The following is an 18,435-nucleotide window of genomic DNA, read 5'->3' on the forward strand; positions in this document are numbered from 1 at the left end:
TTTGGGTAACGGGACGTATGCGTTTTATGTTACCCCTTAAATTGACCGAGGAAAACAAAATACTAGTCTAACAAATCAAAAAAATACTAATTGCATTGAATACATGGAGACAGGATCCAACACCGCTAATTTCGCAAAATCAGGCGACTATACGAGGAATCAATTAAGGCTTGAATCTGAAAAGGTTTGTTCAATTCACTAAAGCAAAATATAGGTCTGATGTAGATCTAAAAACCTGAACAGGACTCTCCCTTTTGAGAGGTAGTTGGTTTCGCAAGGAATCTGAACCGTTTCCGAATTTAATAGGGCAAAAATAGCAGTAAGGTGAATGCGCCTGATAGCAGATTGTGCATGACACTTAACACTGAGTAAGCCCCAATAATTCTGAATAAATCTTAAGTAGCATTGAAAAGATGTATGCGAGTTCACCTATAACAAAATTAAAAAGTAAAACATTGGAACTATGGCAACATATGTCAAACCTTAAGGCACTTAGCCATAAACACAGATTTTCTTGAAATAATTAATAATTCCTCTAACATTTGAAATAAATATGACATTTTATTCTAAAATGAAGAAAACTGAACTTTTTTTCGTCCTACTATTTCAAAAAACAAACCATCCTATTTGAAAAAAAACAAGAAAATTGAAGTTCGAAAGATTAAAATTGTGAACACTATGTAAGTACTCTAGGATAAATGAATAGTTTTGCTTACTAAGGTGATCTTATCTGAAAATCTGTCTTAAAATGATCAAAATACAGCTTAAGATAACTGCGATATTTTTTATGAAGCACTCCAAATGTCTAAAATTTCTTTTAAAACATTATAATTTTATGTAATTGCATTCTATAGTAAAAAAATATACGAACTAATCCAGGCTCAAAAGAGAATCCCACTATTAACAAAAAAAGGCGTTCCTATTAAAAACAAAAATACTATGACGCCCCATCTTTTTAAGACGCCCTGTAGAGTTGTTAAATGTAATTTAAAAATTTACCTTTATTAGTCCCACATACTTTCTAAAATTTGATTTTTTATGAAACTACAAATAAAGTGTGGGACTCCAAGGGGATGTCAGATGAACACCCCATATTGTTTTGAAATGTTAAGTGTAGTAAAAAAAAACAATAGCTAAATTAATGTTAATTGTGTAAATTAAAATTGCGACGTTTGGGACTGTTTTTTCTGAACTGCATTATTTAAGCTGTGGCTTTTGAATAGCTCATAAAATTCAATGAATATTTATTGTTAAATGCGGCATGTAAAATGGTAATTTATAAACTTTCAGAACGCTTATTAATTTAATTTCAGAATATTGTCTCTCTTCAAAATAAATATTGTATCACTAAAGCTAATTAGTTTGTTCCAATTCGGGCTACATTATTTAAACTGAGCTACATAATAGAATAAATATTTAATAGAGAACCTCAAGAGTATAACGTGGTCACTGAACTAACCATACATATCGATTTACCTGTATATCGGTAACGATAATAATATCGATGTTATACGATGGAACCATTGACAGCCGACATAAATGCGATGTGAAACATAACCTTACAAATTTGAAAAACATAATCAAACAATTTATGAAAATCTATCTTTTTCCCCTTATTACCTTCATAATTCCCCAATTTTTACTGTTCAATTTAGTGTTCTGCTTTGTGCATGAAAAATATGAGTCGCAGGAAGAAAAGCAAGGTAATAACCCACTTAATTTTATCCCTTTAATTTATATTCAGTCGTTAAAAGATGATATATTTCTTGGTAGATTCAGGAGTTACAAATTTATAGCTGTAAATGTAGTTTCTGAGATCAAGTTGCAAGTTGATGTTGTATTTTAACTTAATAACAACTGGAATATTTTTAAATTAAGACATGACACATGCTTGAAAGTAATTATTTGACGGAAAAATTATTTTTCCCATGGGCTTAGTTAGATGTAATGTACAACACATCTGTCTTCAGATAGTAAGAGTAAAATGACCTTATGCTGTTTTAAATACATAAAGACTGCTTGAAACATATATTTAAATTGCTAGTTGTTTTAACAACTTAAGTTAATCCTAGTAAATATAAGGCATGTGATTTAATTACTTATTCATTTCTTAAGTAGAGAAAAATGATACTTTAGTTCAGTCAACTATTATCATGAGGTAGACTAGAAACAATAATATGAGATAAAGTACTATTTTCCCTCTATGCTAGAAAAATAACTATTTCAGGATCCCACAAAATTCAAAAACTTGTTTACATTGTTGAACTTTTCCATACCTCCTTAAAGTTTATAGAAATGCAATTTTAGCTTGATTTAAAAGAAGAAAAGGAAGAAAAACCAACTCCAAATGAGCAGGATACACCTGAAACTTCTGACAAATCAAAAGTTACAACAAATGACAAAAAATCAAATGCTAACAGCAACCGATCTAGTACATTGAAGAAAGAAAAGAAGGATGATGTAAAGAAGGAGAAGGATGATGAAAAGCTTGAAGATTCAGAACTGGATGATCCCCTTATTAGAGAATTGTTTTCTGGCTTGGAGGGGGCTGCCTTTCAGAGCAGAATGCCATATGACAAGTTGACTTCCACTGAAGCTGCTTGTTTTCCTGGTAAGGTCACTTTTCATTTTTCCAAACTATTTCTTTGGGAAAATTACATAATTTGGTTTAATTAATAACTTTAAAATGACACGTTTACCTTATAATTGTCCTGCAAAATAACTGATTGTTCAATAACAGGATAAAAATTGTAATCTGAGGATGCTTCAGTTTGACTTAAATTTATGCATGTTGAATTGAAATAACTTTTTCTATTAATTTTAGATATCTTTGGATTTCTGTACACCATTTTTTTGTATTCCTGTAAATTTAATAGTTTTGATTCTTTAAAATTTGTTTTTTATATGTCCTTTATTTTATTACTATTTACAATCTGCCTTCACAGTGGCAATCAGAAAATTTGAGGTCGTCGATTATTTGATCGTGAGTTTACAGGAAACATTACATTTAATGTTCTCACTGGGTCTGTTAGGTGCTTTGGCGTGAATTTATTTTCTGTGTGGGTTAAACCTGCGGGTTAGATCAGCGGGAGTGCGCTTTTGTATTCTTCTTATCAGTGATGCTTCCAGTAGTCTGCTAGCCAAGAGGTTTGGGTGGTTTCCTATTCGCAGTTGATACCTTTCTGCAAATTTGGTGATTTCTTGCCGAATGGTATTTACGTTCAGGTCCTGGTGTAGTGTTTTGTTAGCGACGTACCAGGGGGCATTTGCCATGTATCGCAGGGATTTTGATTAGAATCTTTGCAGTATTTTGATGGTACTGTTGCTGGGAGTCCCCCACAACTGTATGCCGTATGTCCATATCGGTCTGAGTACTGCTTTGTATACCAGCATTTTGTTATCTAGAGTTAGCTGTGACCCTCTTCCTAGAAGCCAGTAAAGTTTTTTAGATCTTAGGTCTAGCTCTATTCTCTTCTTTTGGATGTGTTTTCCATATCAAACGGCGATCAAGGTGCATGCCCAAATATTTTGCGTGGTTTGTTGTTTTTATGCGGATGTTGTTTATAGTAATTGGGGGACACTCTCCCTTGTTTATAGTGAAAAGCACTTGTACACATTTATCTTCATGAACTCGAATTCTCCATTTGATTAGCCAACTTTCTATCTTCTGGGTTAATTTTTGCAACTTTTTTGATGCAACTCTTGGATTTGGATCTGAAGCCAGTAGTGCGGTATCATCGGCAAACGTGGCTGTGAGGACGTTCTCCTCTTGCGGTAGGCCTGCTGTGTAGATTGCATATAGGATGGGTCCCAGAACTGATCCTTGGGGTACTCCGGAGTTTATATTGAAGAAGAGGGAGTGTTCTTCTTTTACCTTTACTTGGGCGATTCTATTGTTTAGGTACGATTTAGTTAGCAGGTAGAACTAGGGAATTAGGGTTTTGATTTTATATAATAGACCCAGGTGTCACACTTTGTCAAACGCTTGCTTGACGTTTAGGAATACAGCTGGACAGTAGTGTTTCTTTTCAAAGCTTTCCCCTATTTTGTTTACCAGTCTGTGTATTTGTTCTATAGTCGAGTGGTTGTTTCGGAATCCAAATTGGTGGGCAGGAATCAGTTCTAGATGATCTTCTTTTCGTTTCAGTCTGGTTAATAGGATTTTCTCGAACACTTTGGACAATATCGGCGGAAGGCTAATGGGTCGGTACGATTCTAGTTTTTCTCTGGGTTTTCCTGGTTTTAGGATCATAATTATTTGTAATATCTTCTATTGGTTCTTAGGATAGCGTTTATTATTAAATTTATGTACAATATTGTTTTTGGTCCTAATTTTTTTAGTATTTCAGCAGTTATCAGGTCATATTCTGGAGCTTTTCTGTTTTGAAGTGTGGCTATGATGGTTTTGACCTCGCTTGGCTTAGAGGGTTTTAGTGGCATATGCATTGGTAGTGGTGCGTTCAGGAATGATTCGATATGATTTTCCCAACTTTGGCTTGCTGTTGATGGGTATGGCTTGTACACTTCTGCTAGATGATTTGCGTACACTTGTGCCTTGTCGGCGTCGCTTTTTATCCACCCTTGTGCAGTTTTTATTGACGGGTTTGTAATTTCAGGCCTTTTGATTTTTTTCGCTATTTTCCATAAGGAATAGTCATTGTTTCTTGCTGGAGAGAGGTCGTTAAGAAATCTCTGAAATTCTTTGTTTTTGTGCTCCTTAATAATCTTTTTGAGGTCCTTTATTATTTTATTTAGTGTTGTTTTATCCTTCGGTCTTCTAAAATTTTGCCACCTTTTTTTTGCCTTTCTTTTTTCCTTGACTTTGTTTAATATTTTCTTTGGGTATAGGTATTCGTGGATGGAGTCTGCGATTTTAGGGGTTACTTGCGATATTGTTTTGTGCATTAGATTAATTAACGCTTCCACCGCTATGTCGAGGCCATTTTGACTTTTGAGTGGTATGCTAAGGTCTATTTGTTAGTTCATGTGTTTGCTGAAGGATAGCCAGTTCGTCTTAGAGTTGTAAAGCTGTGGTGGGTGCTGCTTGATTATCGGTCTTGTATTGACAATTAGTTCGATTGCAGAGTGGTCTGAGGATAGTTCGTAGTTAGGTAGCAAATGATAGTAATTGAGGTTTATTCCTGCTGTGATGAAGAGGTCAAGCAGGTCCGGGATTTTGTTTACATCGGTAGGCCAGTACGTAGGCTGTCCGGTTGAAATTGCTATTAAATTTTTGTTAGTGGTGTATTTGTAGAGTGCTTTTCCTCTAGTTGTGATTAGTCTAGATCCCCAGTGAGTGTGCTTCGCGTTGTAGTCACTTCCAGTAATGAATTTTGGCCCCAGAGTCTTGAAGAAGCTATGTAGTTTGGCTTGACCAAGGGTATGTCTGAGTGGGCAGTATACTGCTGAGATCGAGACTGGTTCCATGGCTGTTTAGGCTATAACGCTAGTTGCTTGGAGATAGTCCAATTGGAATTTTTCTGATTCATAGTGCTTGACCGTGTTCCTGATTATCACAGCTGTGTCTCTACGTGCTTTGCCATCTGAGTGTTTTGTAGTGTATGTGGTGTAGCCAGGTATTTTAAAGTATGATTTTGATGTGAAATGTGTTTTGGATATCAGGAGGATGTATATGTGGTTAGTTCTTAGGTATAATTCGACTTCTTGACGGTGTTGACATAAGCCGTTGGCGTTCCAGAGTACTATGTGCAGAGTATTAGTGTCCATTTGAAATTTTGGTTATGAGCGTGGTCAGAAGGTTTAGCAGTGTGGATAGCTGCTCTGCTTGTTTCATTAGTAAGTTTTCAAGCCTGGAAAAAGCATGTTTGATGTCTGTATTTGGTGAAGTAGTGTTGTCTGATGAGCTTTCTGCAACCACTTGGGAGAACATGCGAGGGCTGTGTTTTGGTGGTGTGTAGTTTCTACTATTGGAATAAGTAGGGAGTTTCTGTTCTTGAGCCTTCATACTGATGGGGATAGTGTCTCTGTTGTTATCTGTCTGATTTCTTGGGTTGGCTTACTGGGTTTTTCGTTTTTGGATTTCTTTGTAAACTGTACATCCTTTGTAATTAGCTGGGTGCTGTCCTTTGCATAGTACATATGTCGCAGGAGTGTCCCTAGTTTTCTTGCATGCTGTAGTATCGTGTTCTCCTGTCACTTGACACATCGGTGCGATCTGGTGCAGAAACTTTTCGTGTATCCATATTTTTGACATCTAGTACATTGGACTATCTGATTGTTTTTTTTTTGGCGGTTCTATGGTTACTATTGCGCCCATAAGGTTTGTTATGTTGTAGATTTGGTGATTGTATTCATTCGGTTCTAGATCGACGAAAAAGAGTGGCATTCCTCTTTTAGTGACCTTATGTCGAGCATTGATCAGGTTTCGTAGTAAGTGTCCGTATTCTTCAATATTGTTTTTTAGATCTTCTATTGACGTTGTGGAATGTAGGTTTCGTATTACTACTCGGAATGCTCGATCTTGTTTTAGCTGGTAAGTGTGAAATGCTGCTTTTGTTTCTTTTAAATATTTGACTGTTTCTATAACTTTCGACCGTGTTAGGGTTTAATTTGATTTGGTTGCTATTCACGGTTTTATATGTGAAGTCAGATAGCATGTTCTCTTCTGGAAGTCTGTTGAGGAATACATTTATATTGGTTATATCTGGTATGAATATTGGTGATGGCTTGAGGTCTTGTTTAGCCTGAGAAGTTTATGCATTCTCCTCTTCTGGTTGAGTTGTTAGGGCTTGGAATCTATTCGTTTGTTCTAGCTCGAAGTTTGGGGTTTTATTTGTGTCTGTTGGGCTTTCCGATTGCCTAATGCGTTTGTTAGATCTTGACACAGTTTGCCATAGGTTTTTGTCTTCCTATCTTCGGGACAGAGTTGTGGGAGTTACCGGCGGGTTGGTATCAGGTTCAGGTGATCTCTCTGGGGTGTGTTGACTTGATATGTTCAATGCTTGATTCGACATTATTTGTTTAGATTGCTGACTATCACTTTCAGGCATATTTCGTTACTATACTGCGGTATTAGGTACCGCAGTTTTAGGTGGAGAAGTTTTTATGGGTATATCTATTCTAGATGTTCTATGAAATTCTTCGAATAGTTTTGGAGATAAGCAAATTGTTTAGTTGTAGGTAAATTGGCACTAAACCACTCTTTCACATAGCCAAGGAGCAACTCTCCTTTTAAATGAAGGGAAATCTTTTTGACAAGAAATAGACATTTCTAGAAAATTTCTTTAATACTAAAATGATGAAAAATCTATTGGGTAAATGAATACAAATGTAGAGAGTAAACAAAACTGTTGAACTAAGCAATATGTAATACCAGAAATATGGCATTCAAAAGGTTGCCTGGTTCATTAAACTATTTATATAGTGCCTGAATGGCAGGGAGGAAATTTGACATAATTATAATTAGTGTTTCCTAGGTCTAATTGAAATTTAATAAAACCTTCTCAAAATAATTAATTTTTACAATTTTCTTTTAAATATCCCAATTCAAAACATTTCAGTGATGGCATATACAATTATTAACTTATCACTCCTTAAATAACTTCTTTCAGATATTGCAAGTGCAGCTCTCCAAACGATAAAAGTCTACTTAAACATAAGAAACCGCATACTGAAAATGTGGCTTGACAATCCTAAGCAACAGCTCATCTTGGACTATGCCATGGACAATATGGAAGCTCCCTACAACAGCGATATTCCCCTCTTAAAACGTGTCCACGCATTTTTAGAACGGAATGGCTTTATCAATTATGGAATGTTTAAAAGGTTTTTACTCTCTACATAATAGATGATTTTCCACAGAATGAATTTTGTAGATTGCAACCAATACCCAGTAAAAAATATGGTAAAGTCATTGTGATTGGAGCTGGAATTGCAGGCCTTGCAGCCGCTCAACAATTGCAGCAATTTGGTTTAGAAGTTATCGTTCTTGAGGCGAGAGATAGGGTGGGCGGGAGAATTGCCACTTTTAGAAAAGGTATTTATTATTTTGAGAAATTGAAGGAGTTTTAATGATGGTTTTTTAAGGAAGCTACATTGCTGATTTAGGGGCTATGGTAGTCACAGGTTTAGGGGGCAATCCAGTTACTACTTTAAGTAAGCAAATTGATATGGAATTGCACCGAATTAGGCAAAAATGCCCTTTATATCAGTCTTGTGGAGTTACAGTTGATAAAGATAAAGATGAGATGGTTGAGAGGGAATTCAATAGGCAAGGAAAAATGTTTTGTTCAATTCGGTCTCTAAATTATAAAATTTATAGACTTTTGGAAGCAACTTCTTACCTATCTCATCAGCTGGATTTCAACTATGCTGGTAATAAACCAGTAAGTCTTGGACAGGCTCTCGAATGGATCATCAAGTTGCAAGAGAAACATGTCAAAGAAAAACAAATTTTGCACTTGAAGTCGGTAATTGAGTTGCAGGTACAAGAATAAATTTTTTTAAGGCGAAATTGTGCAATTTATTTACCTTTTAGAACAAATTAATGACCAATGGAAACGAATTAATAAAGATAAAAGAAAAAATGCAAGAAATTAACGTCAAAGTTAAGGAAGTGAGCGGTTTAGAGTCAAAAAGGAATGTGGATCAGGAGTTTGTTTATCGCAGTGGCATAAGGTATAATAATATTTTACGTCTCTTTCAATGTATGTAATACGTATATATTTCACCTTTATTCCAAAGGGATTTAAATGCTTTAGCAAGAGAGTGGGATCAGCTAAAAGCTCAAGAGAAAGAAATTGAAGAGAAATTGGCTGAATTGGAGGCATCTCCTCCCAGGCAAGTTTGACTTCATTATGGAATTATTTAAATTAATTGTTTATTTTCAGTGATGTGTATTTATCATCGCAAGACCGGCAAATTTTGGATTGGCACTTCGCTAATTTGGAATTTGCTAACGCCACACCATTGTCAAATTTATCGCTGAAGCATTGGGACCAGGACGACGACTTCGAATTTACAGGGAATCATTTGACAGGTTAGTGTAAATTTTAAGGGTTTTGGTTTATCCAAATGAATTTTCTTGTTGGTGGTTGATAATACCGCTTTATACAGAGTAATCGCATTCCCATTGGCAAGATAATGGGAAAGATTAAATTCCTTGCTGGTACCTGGCTTTCTAGGACGTTTAAATACGGAAAGATCATCTATGCAGAATATTCCTCCTTTTTTGGGGTAAAACTAGATTCTGTTGCGAATTTTCTATTGAATTTTCCAACAATCGGTAAAGAAAAAAAATTGATTTTATTGTTAGAGTATATTTTGTTGGTTTTATAAAAATTTAAATGTACCAATACTGAGAACAACACAAAATTTCATTTAATCTCATCTTTTTTGAGTAAATTTTTGTAATAATTCTTAATTATGTATTATACATATATGATTGGTACTTATGGCCTACCACTTCGTAGGCGTAGAAGAGCTTCTCTGAAGAATTGCTATTTTTTCAATCCTAAAATAAGAATCACAAAATATGCGCGATAAGAATTATTTAAAATTGAAAGCATTTTTGAAAACTTTTGGTGAATTCTGTTTAATACATTTCTAGGGAAAAAACTTTTGAAGTTTTACTATTGACAATTTTCATGAGATTATTTATAATTTTGGACTGATTCATTGACAACGTCCCATTCTCGATATCTTTGTGGTAACAAAGAATAAAAACTGAAATTCCTCGAATTGAAAGATCTTTTGAACGAAGTGGATACAGTTTAATTATCTTTTATTTGAAAATTTCAAAAATTAAAATCCACTTGGTGAAGCAGTGGCAAGTAAGAGTTTCATATGTTACTTTTATCCATAAATTAGATAGAGAAATCTGTTCTGGTTATTATAGCTAAAGTTTATCGATTTAGAGAACATAATAATATACAGACCATAGTCAACTTAAACATGCAAGGTTAATAGTTTTATATACATACATAGGTTATGTCATACGTTCGCAAATATCTTTTAGTAGACCTTGTATTAAACTTGTACTTATGATACTTATATGAGATATAATCTTGGATCTCAGGTGTGAATTTATTGACATTATGAATCATGTAATAAAAACGAATTTTTGACATTGTCTTATGGTACCGCATGTTATATTTTGGATCATTAAGCTCTTGGCAAAGACTGGTTAATGAAACATCTTTTAAGAAACTAAAGTACATAGAATGAATATTAATATGTACTATACATTTTTCTGGGTTCCAAGGTACACATAACCTTACGCATGTCTAGGCAAAAGTTGAGCCCTACTGCAAATATAATTAAAATACATTCACCATATAAACCTTAACAATAGCTAGGTCTCATAGAAAGTTTATACTACGCTAAGCTTGACAATAGCTGAGTATCACAGAACCTTTTGCCTGACCATAATTCAAATGCACCACACCAAACATTGAACGATACATTTAGCTTGGCTGCCACTACACCACTTAGTATACTTGTAATAATAGATCATACTGGAGACTGGTGCTAAGATATAGATCAGTACGTTGCTCCGTTATTAATTCTCGTTTGAGTAACCCTCATTAACCGAAATCGTATTCTGTGTATTGTTTGTTTCGTACTAGTGAGGTTATATATATATATATATACAGGGTGTCCGGTTTTCGTTGGACAGCGGCTGTATCTCGGTAAGTAAAGTAAGTAGCAACTTCGGACAAAAAATTTTATTACTAATGTGACTATGAGAAATCTCTGGAAAATATTTTCAGCTTCGTGAAATCGCCGTAAGGGGGCGTAGTAGGGACGGTAGTTCCTTAAAATCGACAAATCTGTACTAAGTCACTAGTTAAGTAGCACAGTTTAATTTACTATCAATAAGATTACATCATTCTGAAACTTTTTTATTCGACACATAATTTCATAACTCACATAATAAAAGTGGGGGAAGCCGATGAATCATTTTAAGTTCAAACTATCATATCTCTGTTTCTAATTATCCGATTTCAGTGATTCTGTACTTCATTGTGAGGGAATTATAAGCCGATTTAATATCTACATTGACCAAAAATCCATAGTCCAGAACAAAATCGCTAGAGGGCATTCTTTCAGGTAATAGCGGTTTTCTTCATTTTTCTTTAATAAATCAAATGGAACTATACCATTTTCATAAGTCCAATATTGAAATGCGCCTTTCGGGAAAAATGTAGGTTTTTTAAAGCTTTACAAGATGGACTTATGAAAATGGTATAGTTCCATTTGATTTATTAAAGAAAAATGAAGAAAACCGCTATTACCTGAAAGAATGCCCTCTAGCGATTTTGTTCTGGACTATGGATTTTTGGTCAATGTAGATATTAAATCGGCTTATAATTCCCTCACAATGAAGTACAGAATCACTGAAATCGGATAATTAGAAACAGAGATATGATAGTTTGAACTTAAAATGATTCATCGGCTTCCCCCACTTTTATTATGTGAGTTATGAAATTATGTGTCGAATAAAAAAGTTTCAGAATGATGTAATCTTATTGATAGTAAATTAAACTGTGCTACTTAACTAGTGACTTAGTACAGATTTGTCGATTTTAAGGAACTACCGTCCCTACTACGCCCCCTTACGGCGATTTCACGAAGCTGAAAATATTTTCCAGAGATTTCTCATAGTCACATTAGTAATAAAATTTTTTGTCCGAAGTTGCTACTTGCTTTACTTACCGAGATACAGCCGCTGTCCAACGAAAACCGGACACCCTGTATATATATATATATATATATATATATATATATATATATATATATATTTTGTAGTTTTGTAACCACGCTCCTTTTCTTTTAATAAATAAATATACTTCAGGGCTTTTCAGCTATGAAATACAAAATTTTGTTTAAAGCGATAGTCAAAAGGTCTATTGGTAGCTTCTTTGTCATTAAAAACCTATAGAATAGCGTCCGAGTTTTTTTAATATTGCTTTAAAGCGCTTTCTAACAAGTGAATTCAAACAAACTGTGTTATATAGTATTTGCATTCAAATTTCATCCTCGAAGTCTTCTCCCTTGAAAAAATGAAAATAATGAATAACACATTATTTATGTTTAAAGTTGTATTTATCTTTCTTTGTAGGTATACATACATATGCTCTCTATAACTAACTGTTGCTGTTTTCTATTGAAAAAACTAGTGCAACATTCATGTATTGTTATTTCTGAATGCTCATAAAAATGTATGACAATATATGTTTTATGAACTAAATATGTTAATACAAAGTAGTACATGTTGTTTTGATTGAATAGATTTTAAGTAAATTAAGTTCATTAAATTTAATAATTTTTTATGGGGAATCTATGGTTCCCTCATTCACCATTAGTTATGAAACATCATGCATGCGAACGTAAATATTGATAATCTGGACGTTTTGGCGAATGGTTATTAGTGAGAAAAAGAAACCAATGAAATGAGATTATTTAAAGAAAATTTGCGAGATGATGTAACGGATTACGGTAATGTGACGATTTTCCAATAACCATTGAAGTTTGGCATCGTTTTTAATGATAAAAGTTTTAAAACTAACTAAAGGCGGCATTGAAATTATAGAGTGCAAATCGGATGCAGGTCCCCTTTGCTATAAGCGGCTCTTATTGAAACACGATAGCACCGAAACTTAAAAGAACACTTTACAGAGGGCCGCCTTTATGCATTTAGCACGGAGCAACCCCGCAGTAGGAGGGTGTGGCGGTACGGGAGTTTCGTTAAGAGAATTTTATTGAGTAATCCTTTTTTTGTCGTTCATTCATGAATTTTGTCGGTGGTAAGGTGATATCAAGGGGTATAATGAAAAGATAGGAACTTCATTCAAATATCCATTTATAGTGATTCCTCCAAATAAGGACATATTCCACATTATTGAGCAAAACCAATCCAGTCTCGTGTTAGGCTTGCAGTCTCGTTAAGTATTCTTATATTTGCCAACTGTCTGTATGGTGTTTATTTTCGTAATGAATACTAAAATCACCCACCCATCTGATAAATTTTTTTACCCATTTCAGACATAAAGTCATAAGCCCAGATGGTAGTCGGCAAATTATGTATATGTTGGTATCGAGATTTGGTTATGCATTTACTTTAATCGGATGTCCTCCAAGTATCTATTTCTTCTATAATATTATTTAGAAAATATATTAGTTATGATATAATTGGCATGAACTATATATTCAGTTTTTTACTTCTGCATCTAGCTTATTTTTTATTTCTTAAATAAAATTTTACATTTTTAATTATTATTTTAAAGGGCCTTTAAGCTTCTTTGATCCAGGTCAGAGATAAATTTAATTATACCTAGATAAATGTGTAATTTCTAAAAATTTTGCATCCGGCGCTATCTAATATAATGGGTTAATCTAGAGTTCGTCGGAAGATAATTTTATTTCATTAAACGCCCCATTTACATTGTTTTTGTGTAATTGACCCAAGCATGTAAATGTTATGGCAATTTGTCTGTGTCGACCAGATTTAGGTCTTATCAGTTACACTTACATAATGCTAAAATTTAGAAATAATAATTGTTATCATAGAGTGAAATTTTTAGTAATGTTTTTCTATTGTACAGTTTATAAGGTTGATGTAATTACTTGCCATCAGTTCCGGAAGTTAAATGATCAACTCATTTGTTATATACAGTTTCTGCTATTAAAGTAAAGAAAAGTGATTATTTTGCAAAATAAAATTGATATTTTCGTAGTTTTTTTAAATATTTTTTCATACATTACTAAATTCTTGAGTAGTAAATTCTCAAGAAAAATCAGGAAGTGGAAAAAGATAAATAAGTGTGAAGTGTGATAAGTGGTAGAAGCCTATAATAGTGGAAAACACCTTAAATTATTTTTAAAGATATTAACTAAATGGACAATATTATAGTAGCATAAAAACTTTTCGTACGGCTTTACTTGAGAAACTGTTATTTAATCTCAAGAAAAGTATCTTGTGAATTATATTGGAAATCCGGAAGTCGTACAGTGGAAACTATATGTATAATTTAACATTTTACCAATATATATTGTTGAGCAGTTTGTGCTCACAATAAACTATTAAAGTTGCGGAAGTTTCTTTCTTTTTACTGCTGTGGGAAGAAAATTAGACTAGCAAGTTTACAATAGCTTCAGTTGAACTAAAGGAAAAAAATTTTTGTCATTTGAAGGTGTTCCAAATATGTAATTTGTAATTTAAAAAATTGGAAAGGAAATTGAAAATAGGGAATAATTGCAAATTCCATTTAAATCGAGTTGTGGGATCTTAATAAGATGATTTATTTCATTTAATTTTTGAGTTTAAGCTTGTAAATCTTAGCGTTTACGCATTAGTAAATACAATGTACTGAAAAATAAAACGAAAAGTTGTAAGTAAATATCGTAGAATTTGTTTAATATGAACACGCTGAATACGAGATCACGAATATAACGTTCAATTTATAAAGTCAAGCATTTTCGGAATACAAAGGACCCGATACAACGAGCGATCATTTATATCGAGTAAATTTACCTGACCCTTGAAATTTCATGTTAAGCGAGTTGTACTGTATGATTTGCAGTTATTCCATTGGATGCTATCCATTATTATAGACATCTAGATAATGAAATAATTCAAATAATAAATAGCCACAAAATAAAACAGATGATTGAGGAAACTACAGAAATGGATTTTACAGACACTTAGTAAGTTTTGTGTCTATATATTCTATGTATGTATGTATATGCTGACTTTGACTTAGGATTCAAAACAAAATCTATTTTTTTTCTTCATTTATTTCAATATCTGCTTTATTTTATGAATTATTTATACTCTATTTCATTCTATATCTATCTGTAATAATCAATTATAGCAGGTAGGATTTTTTTCTTGGGGGGAAAATTTTCAAAAGACGTGGGGGTTTTTGGTCTGGCGACCGAGTAGTGTCGGATTCGCCGAAGCACTTATCCACTAACAGGTGGGATGGACGTAAAGTAAATTTGCTTCCAAATTTCCATTTTGTAATTTTATTTTTCACTTGAAATGGTATCTGCTGTTGTGTTAACGCTGAAAATTTTAAATTAAAAATGTTTCATGCAGAAAGTAAATCATCTATTAAATAACATTTTAGGGCTATTTTTTTACAGATTTTGAGATATAGGTATCTTTTTCTTAATCTTAAGCAGACCAATTATGCATTCAGTTATGTACATATATCAAATTTCCAACATGTTTAGGATGAATTTCAAAATTGAACTATCTAGTTAAATTTAGATGTTTGAGAGAAATTTTCGGTAAAAATTGATATATTCGATGTAAGAAAATGAAAATTAAAGGAATTACTGAAGAAAATGCTCAACGTGATCAATAAATCGAGTCAAACAGGATAAACTAGGAATAGTCTAAATTCAACTGTTGTTCCAAAGTATTTCTGATACCTGTTCCTCAATTTAATTCGATTTTGGGCCAAGTTTTTCCGATTTGAATCAATAGAAAAAGCTGTAATTGAAATCTGTCTTAACCACATAAATTCTATATGCAAATTAGTGTCAGGAACGGAATTTCTAAGAGATTTTTTGTCGTATGGTGAGGCCTTTGAGGATAACCCGAACACAAAAATCAAGGTCGTCTCGTTGGGTATTACAGCCGGTACTACACGATTAGGGCGGCCCGTGAAAATATTTACAATCGTCGGCTGCCGCAATCAAGGCCCTTGATTAATGATGTTCGATCCCATTCCATTGACTCGCTACGCACTCCATCCGTAGTTACGTCTAGGACAACCTTATCATAATGCTTTAATTCTCCCATTTAAATGGTATTAGCAGAAATTAAACCATTAATGGAGCTTTGCATTGTTGTTTGGAACAGATTCACAAAATTGTAGCCTACATTTCGAACAATGATAATTTGCCTGGACGAAATTAATTCGGGCGGTACACTGCGCTTCGCACATCGTTTTCACTTGCTGAAAGTAATTGATTTTCGATTTATCAAGATGTACATGATTGAGGCTGATGTCATCGGACTCTGATGTTATTTAACATAACAAAATAGTATGGAATAAAGATATTTTCGAGTTTCTTGTTTTTTACTTTTCGATATTTTTATGCATGCAATTTTTCAACCAATTGGCTCTCTCACTAGGGCTGTCGGATTTCAGGGAGCTGAACAAAGAAGGATCCTGCACAGAACCGTAAATATCTCGCAAACAGCAGTGGGTTCTTCAATAATGTAAAAACCAGCGAACGGTGGTCGACACGGGACATATAAAGTATCTTCTGCCATCGATAAATTCGATTTCGGAAACGAGACTCCTAAAATATCCCAAGATCTACAGGGTGATACTGGTATTTTGCAGTTAAATCGATGTATAAAAGAACATTGCATCTAGACAGAATTTTTAGACAAAAGCACTTTAAAATCAAAGACTGTAGCGTGGTAGGTCATTTTGAGGAATTGAGCACATGCCATGTTATTGACCTCTTAGGCCATTGTAAAAGATCATGTCACATCCTGTACATAAAGAGATCGTAAACTACACTATATAGGCCCGTTATTTCGTGGCGTCGATACAGTGGGCGATCGAGGAACCAGGGACCATTTCGATTGAAAATGGTTGGCCCATATTTTACAGGTGAATTGAATTGTTTGTGTCGTACTCCGACGCCGAACTCACGGTACCTACGTAAATTGTTCGGCGTGGTCCCTTTTCCAGTAATTTGATATTTTTATGAAATACTTGACTTAAAAACAAAATTAAGGTTACTATGAGAAAGCGGGTTGTAGTTAAACTATTTATAATGTAAGCTAAATTTTAATAAGAGAGCGTATGTATGTTAATTTAGTTTTGAATATTTCCAGTATCTTTCTGAAAGTTAATTGAGTTTTGACTATTTTAACTTAGAGCAACCAAGTTAGTTGTGGTTTCTTCCAGTTTATTTTAACAGGCAGTCGTGATCTTAAAGGGATGAAAAACTTTGATTATTTCAATTTACGTAAAAATCTTTCTGCATAAGCACAGTTATACTCATATTTTGAAATTTGAATGATAAGACAACGAGAAAATTCTAAACTCAAAAGAAAAAAACATCTCAACTGTTTAGTAGTCATAATTGTTTAAAATGTATAATTCAATTTACTATATGGAAATATATACAGGGAGTCCCGTGATTGATGTTACAAGACATGTAATAGACCAAAAATTTTACATTTTGGGATTAAGCCCTACTTGTTATGAAACAACTTTGAAGTATATTTTGAACTTTGTGTAAATCAAATAAGCCTTGCCAGTGTCACAAATAGTTCGTCCGTCTTCGTCAAGTTGATTCTTTGATAAGATTAAGTACTGAAGAGACGAAATCTTTTCTCAATAATTAAAGAGTAGGGACTAACTTCCCCCTTAGGGGGATATTTGTTTTTTTATTCAACGGCATTATCTTTTAGGGAGGAGCAAAAATGAAATACATATTTACTCTCAAGGAGTAAAAAATGTTTTACTATCGTGGACTTAATCATTTATTGGTATAAGCAGAGAAAAAAATGGTAACGCTTTTGAATATTTCTAGATTGTATTTTAAACTACTCCTCAGTTCATTGCGACAAATTGTAATAGTGTTAATAACAGTATTAATATTCTTGTTGATGTTTAAACAACACATTAAAAAAAGTTCTATTTTATCTCATACAGTTTTAACTACTAATTGACATATCATAAGGAAAGTAGAACAAACTGAAACTTTGAAAACTGAATTAGTTTTCTAAAGTTGTCCGAAATTTTGTTTAGTTGTACCTATCGTTTTTGCTATTGTCGGAATTACTCACATGCTATTCCCAGTCTTTTGTTTCATTTTATTATATATTTGCATCAGAACGTATTAAGACTGTAGTAGACATTTTACTATATCAATGACCCGTGTGAAGAATGACATGTAGTAATTTACGAAAACAGACATTTCTTGTGAAAATTCATCAAAAAAGTGTTGATTAAAACATCTACTGTTATTGTGTCCCAAAAGAATTGCTTATGACGTTAATATGCCTAGTTTTTTAATTCAATATATATAATTTCTAATTACAAATAACCAATCCATATATTTATTCGTATTTTTTGCATTGAGAATGATAGTATGAGAGTTATGATCAGTGACTTTATGTATCGATGATTAGTAGAGTTCACATCCCCAGTACTAGCCTGTTATCCTCATGATCACAGAAGCCATGAAAGGAATAAATTCACTACATTATTACCATTTTTTACTACTAATAACAATGAATAGGAATCATCACGAACTTTCAGTAGATATGTAGTTGTACAATCTGTATTTTACATTATTTATTAGACTTTTTCGGTTTGCAACCAATATTTCCTCTATTTGGAAATACCAACGGCATCTTGATATTGATATATCTCATTTGTCTATTATCAAAAAGGCATAGAGCCTCAGTATAGAGTTCCTTGCCTAAAGGGTTGA

General features: G+C 33.4%; 1 protein-coding gene across 10 annotated transcripts in view; it reads left to right on the forward strand.

Annotated features, from left to right (window-relative positions):
- The first annotated feature begins 1,519 nt into the window (after positions 1–1,519).
- Positions 1,520–18,435, forward strand: part of Su(var)3-3 (lysine-specific histone demethylase Su(var)3-3) — a 342,080-nt gene continuing 325,164 nt past the window's right edge. For 3 of the 10 annotated variants that reach the window (XM_066283003.1, XM_066283004.1, XM_066283000.1), the window contains exons 1-9: positions 1,526–1,703; positions 2,308–2,611; positions 7,572–7,785; positions 7,836–7,996; positions 8,047–8,230; positions 8,282–8,444; positions 8,498–8,637; positions 8,704–8,799; positions 8,850–8,998. In XM_066283003.1, the coding sequence (XP_066139100.1) occupies positions 1,671–1,703; positions 2,308–2,611; positions 7,572–7,785; positions 7,836–7,996; positions 8,047–8,230; positions 8,282–8,444; positions 8,498–8,637; positions 8,704–8,799; positions 8,850–8,998 (1,444 nt within the window). In that variant the 5' untranslated portion in view covers positions 1,526–1,670. Of the gene's footprint in view, positions 1,704–2,307; positions 2,612–7,571; positions 7,786–7,835; positions 7,997–8,046; positions 8,231–8,281; positions 8,445–8,497; positions 8,638–8,703; positions 8,800–8,849; positions 8,999–9,075; positions 9,096–12,553; positions 12,982–13,005; positions 13,697–16,124; positions 16,433–18,435 lie in introns of those variants that run through there. The other 7 variants (XM_066282998.1, XM_066283002.1, XM_066283001.1 and 4 more) reach the window with 7 other exon arrangements.

Source organism: Euwallacea fornicatus, chromosome 6, assembly GCF_040115645.1.
Source record: "Euwallacea fornicatus isolate EFF26 chromosome 6, ASM4011564v1, whole genome shotgun sequence".
Classification (NCBI taxonomy): domain Eukaryota; kingdom Metazoa; phylum Arthropoda; class Insecta; order Coleoptera; family Curculionidae; genus Euwallacea; species Euwallacea fornicatus.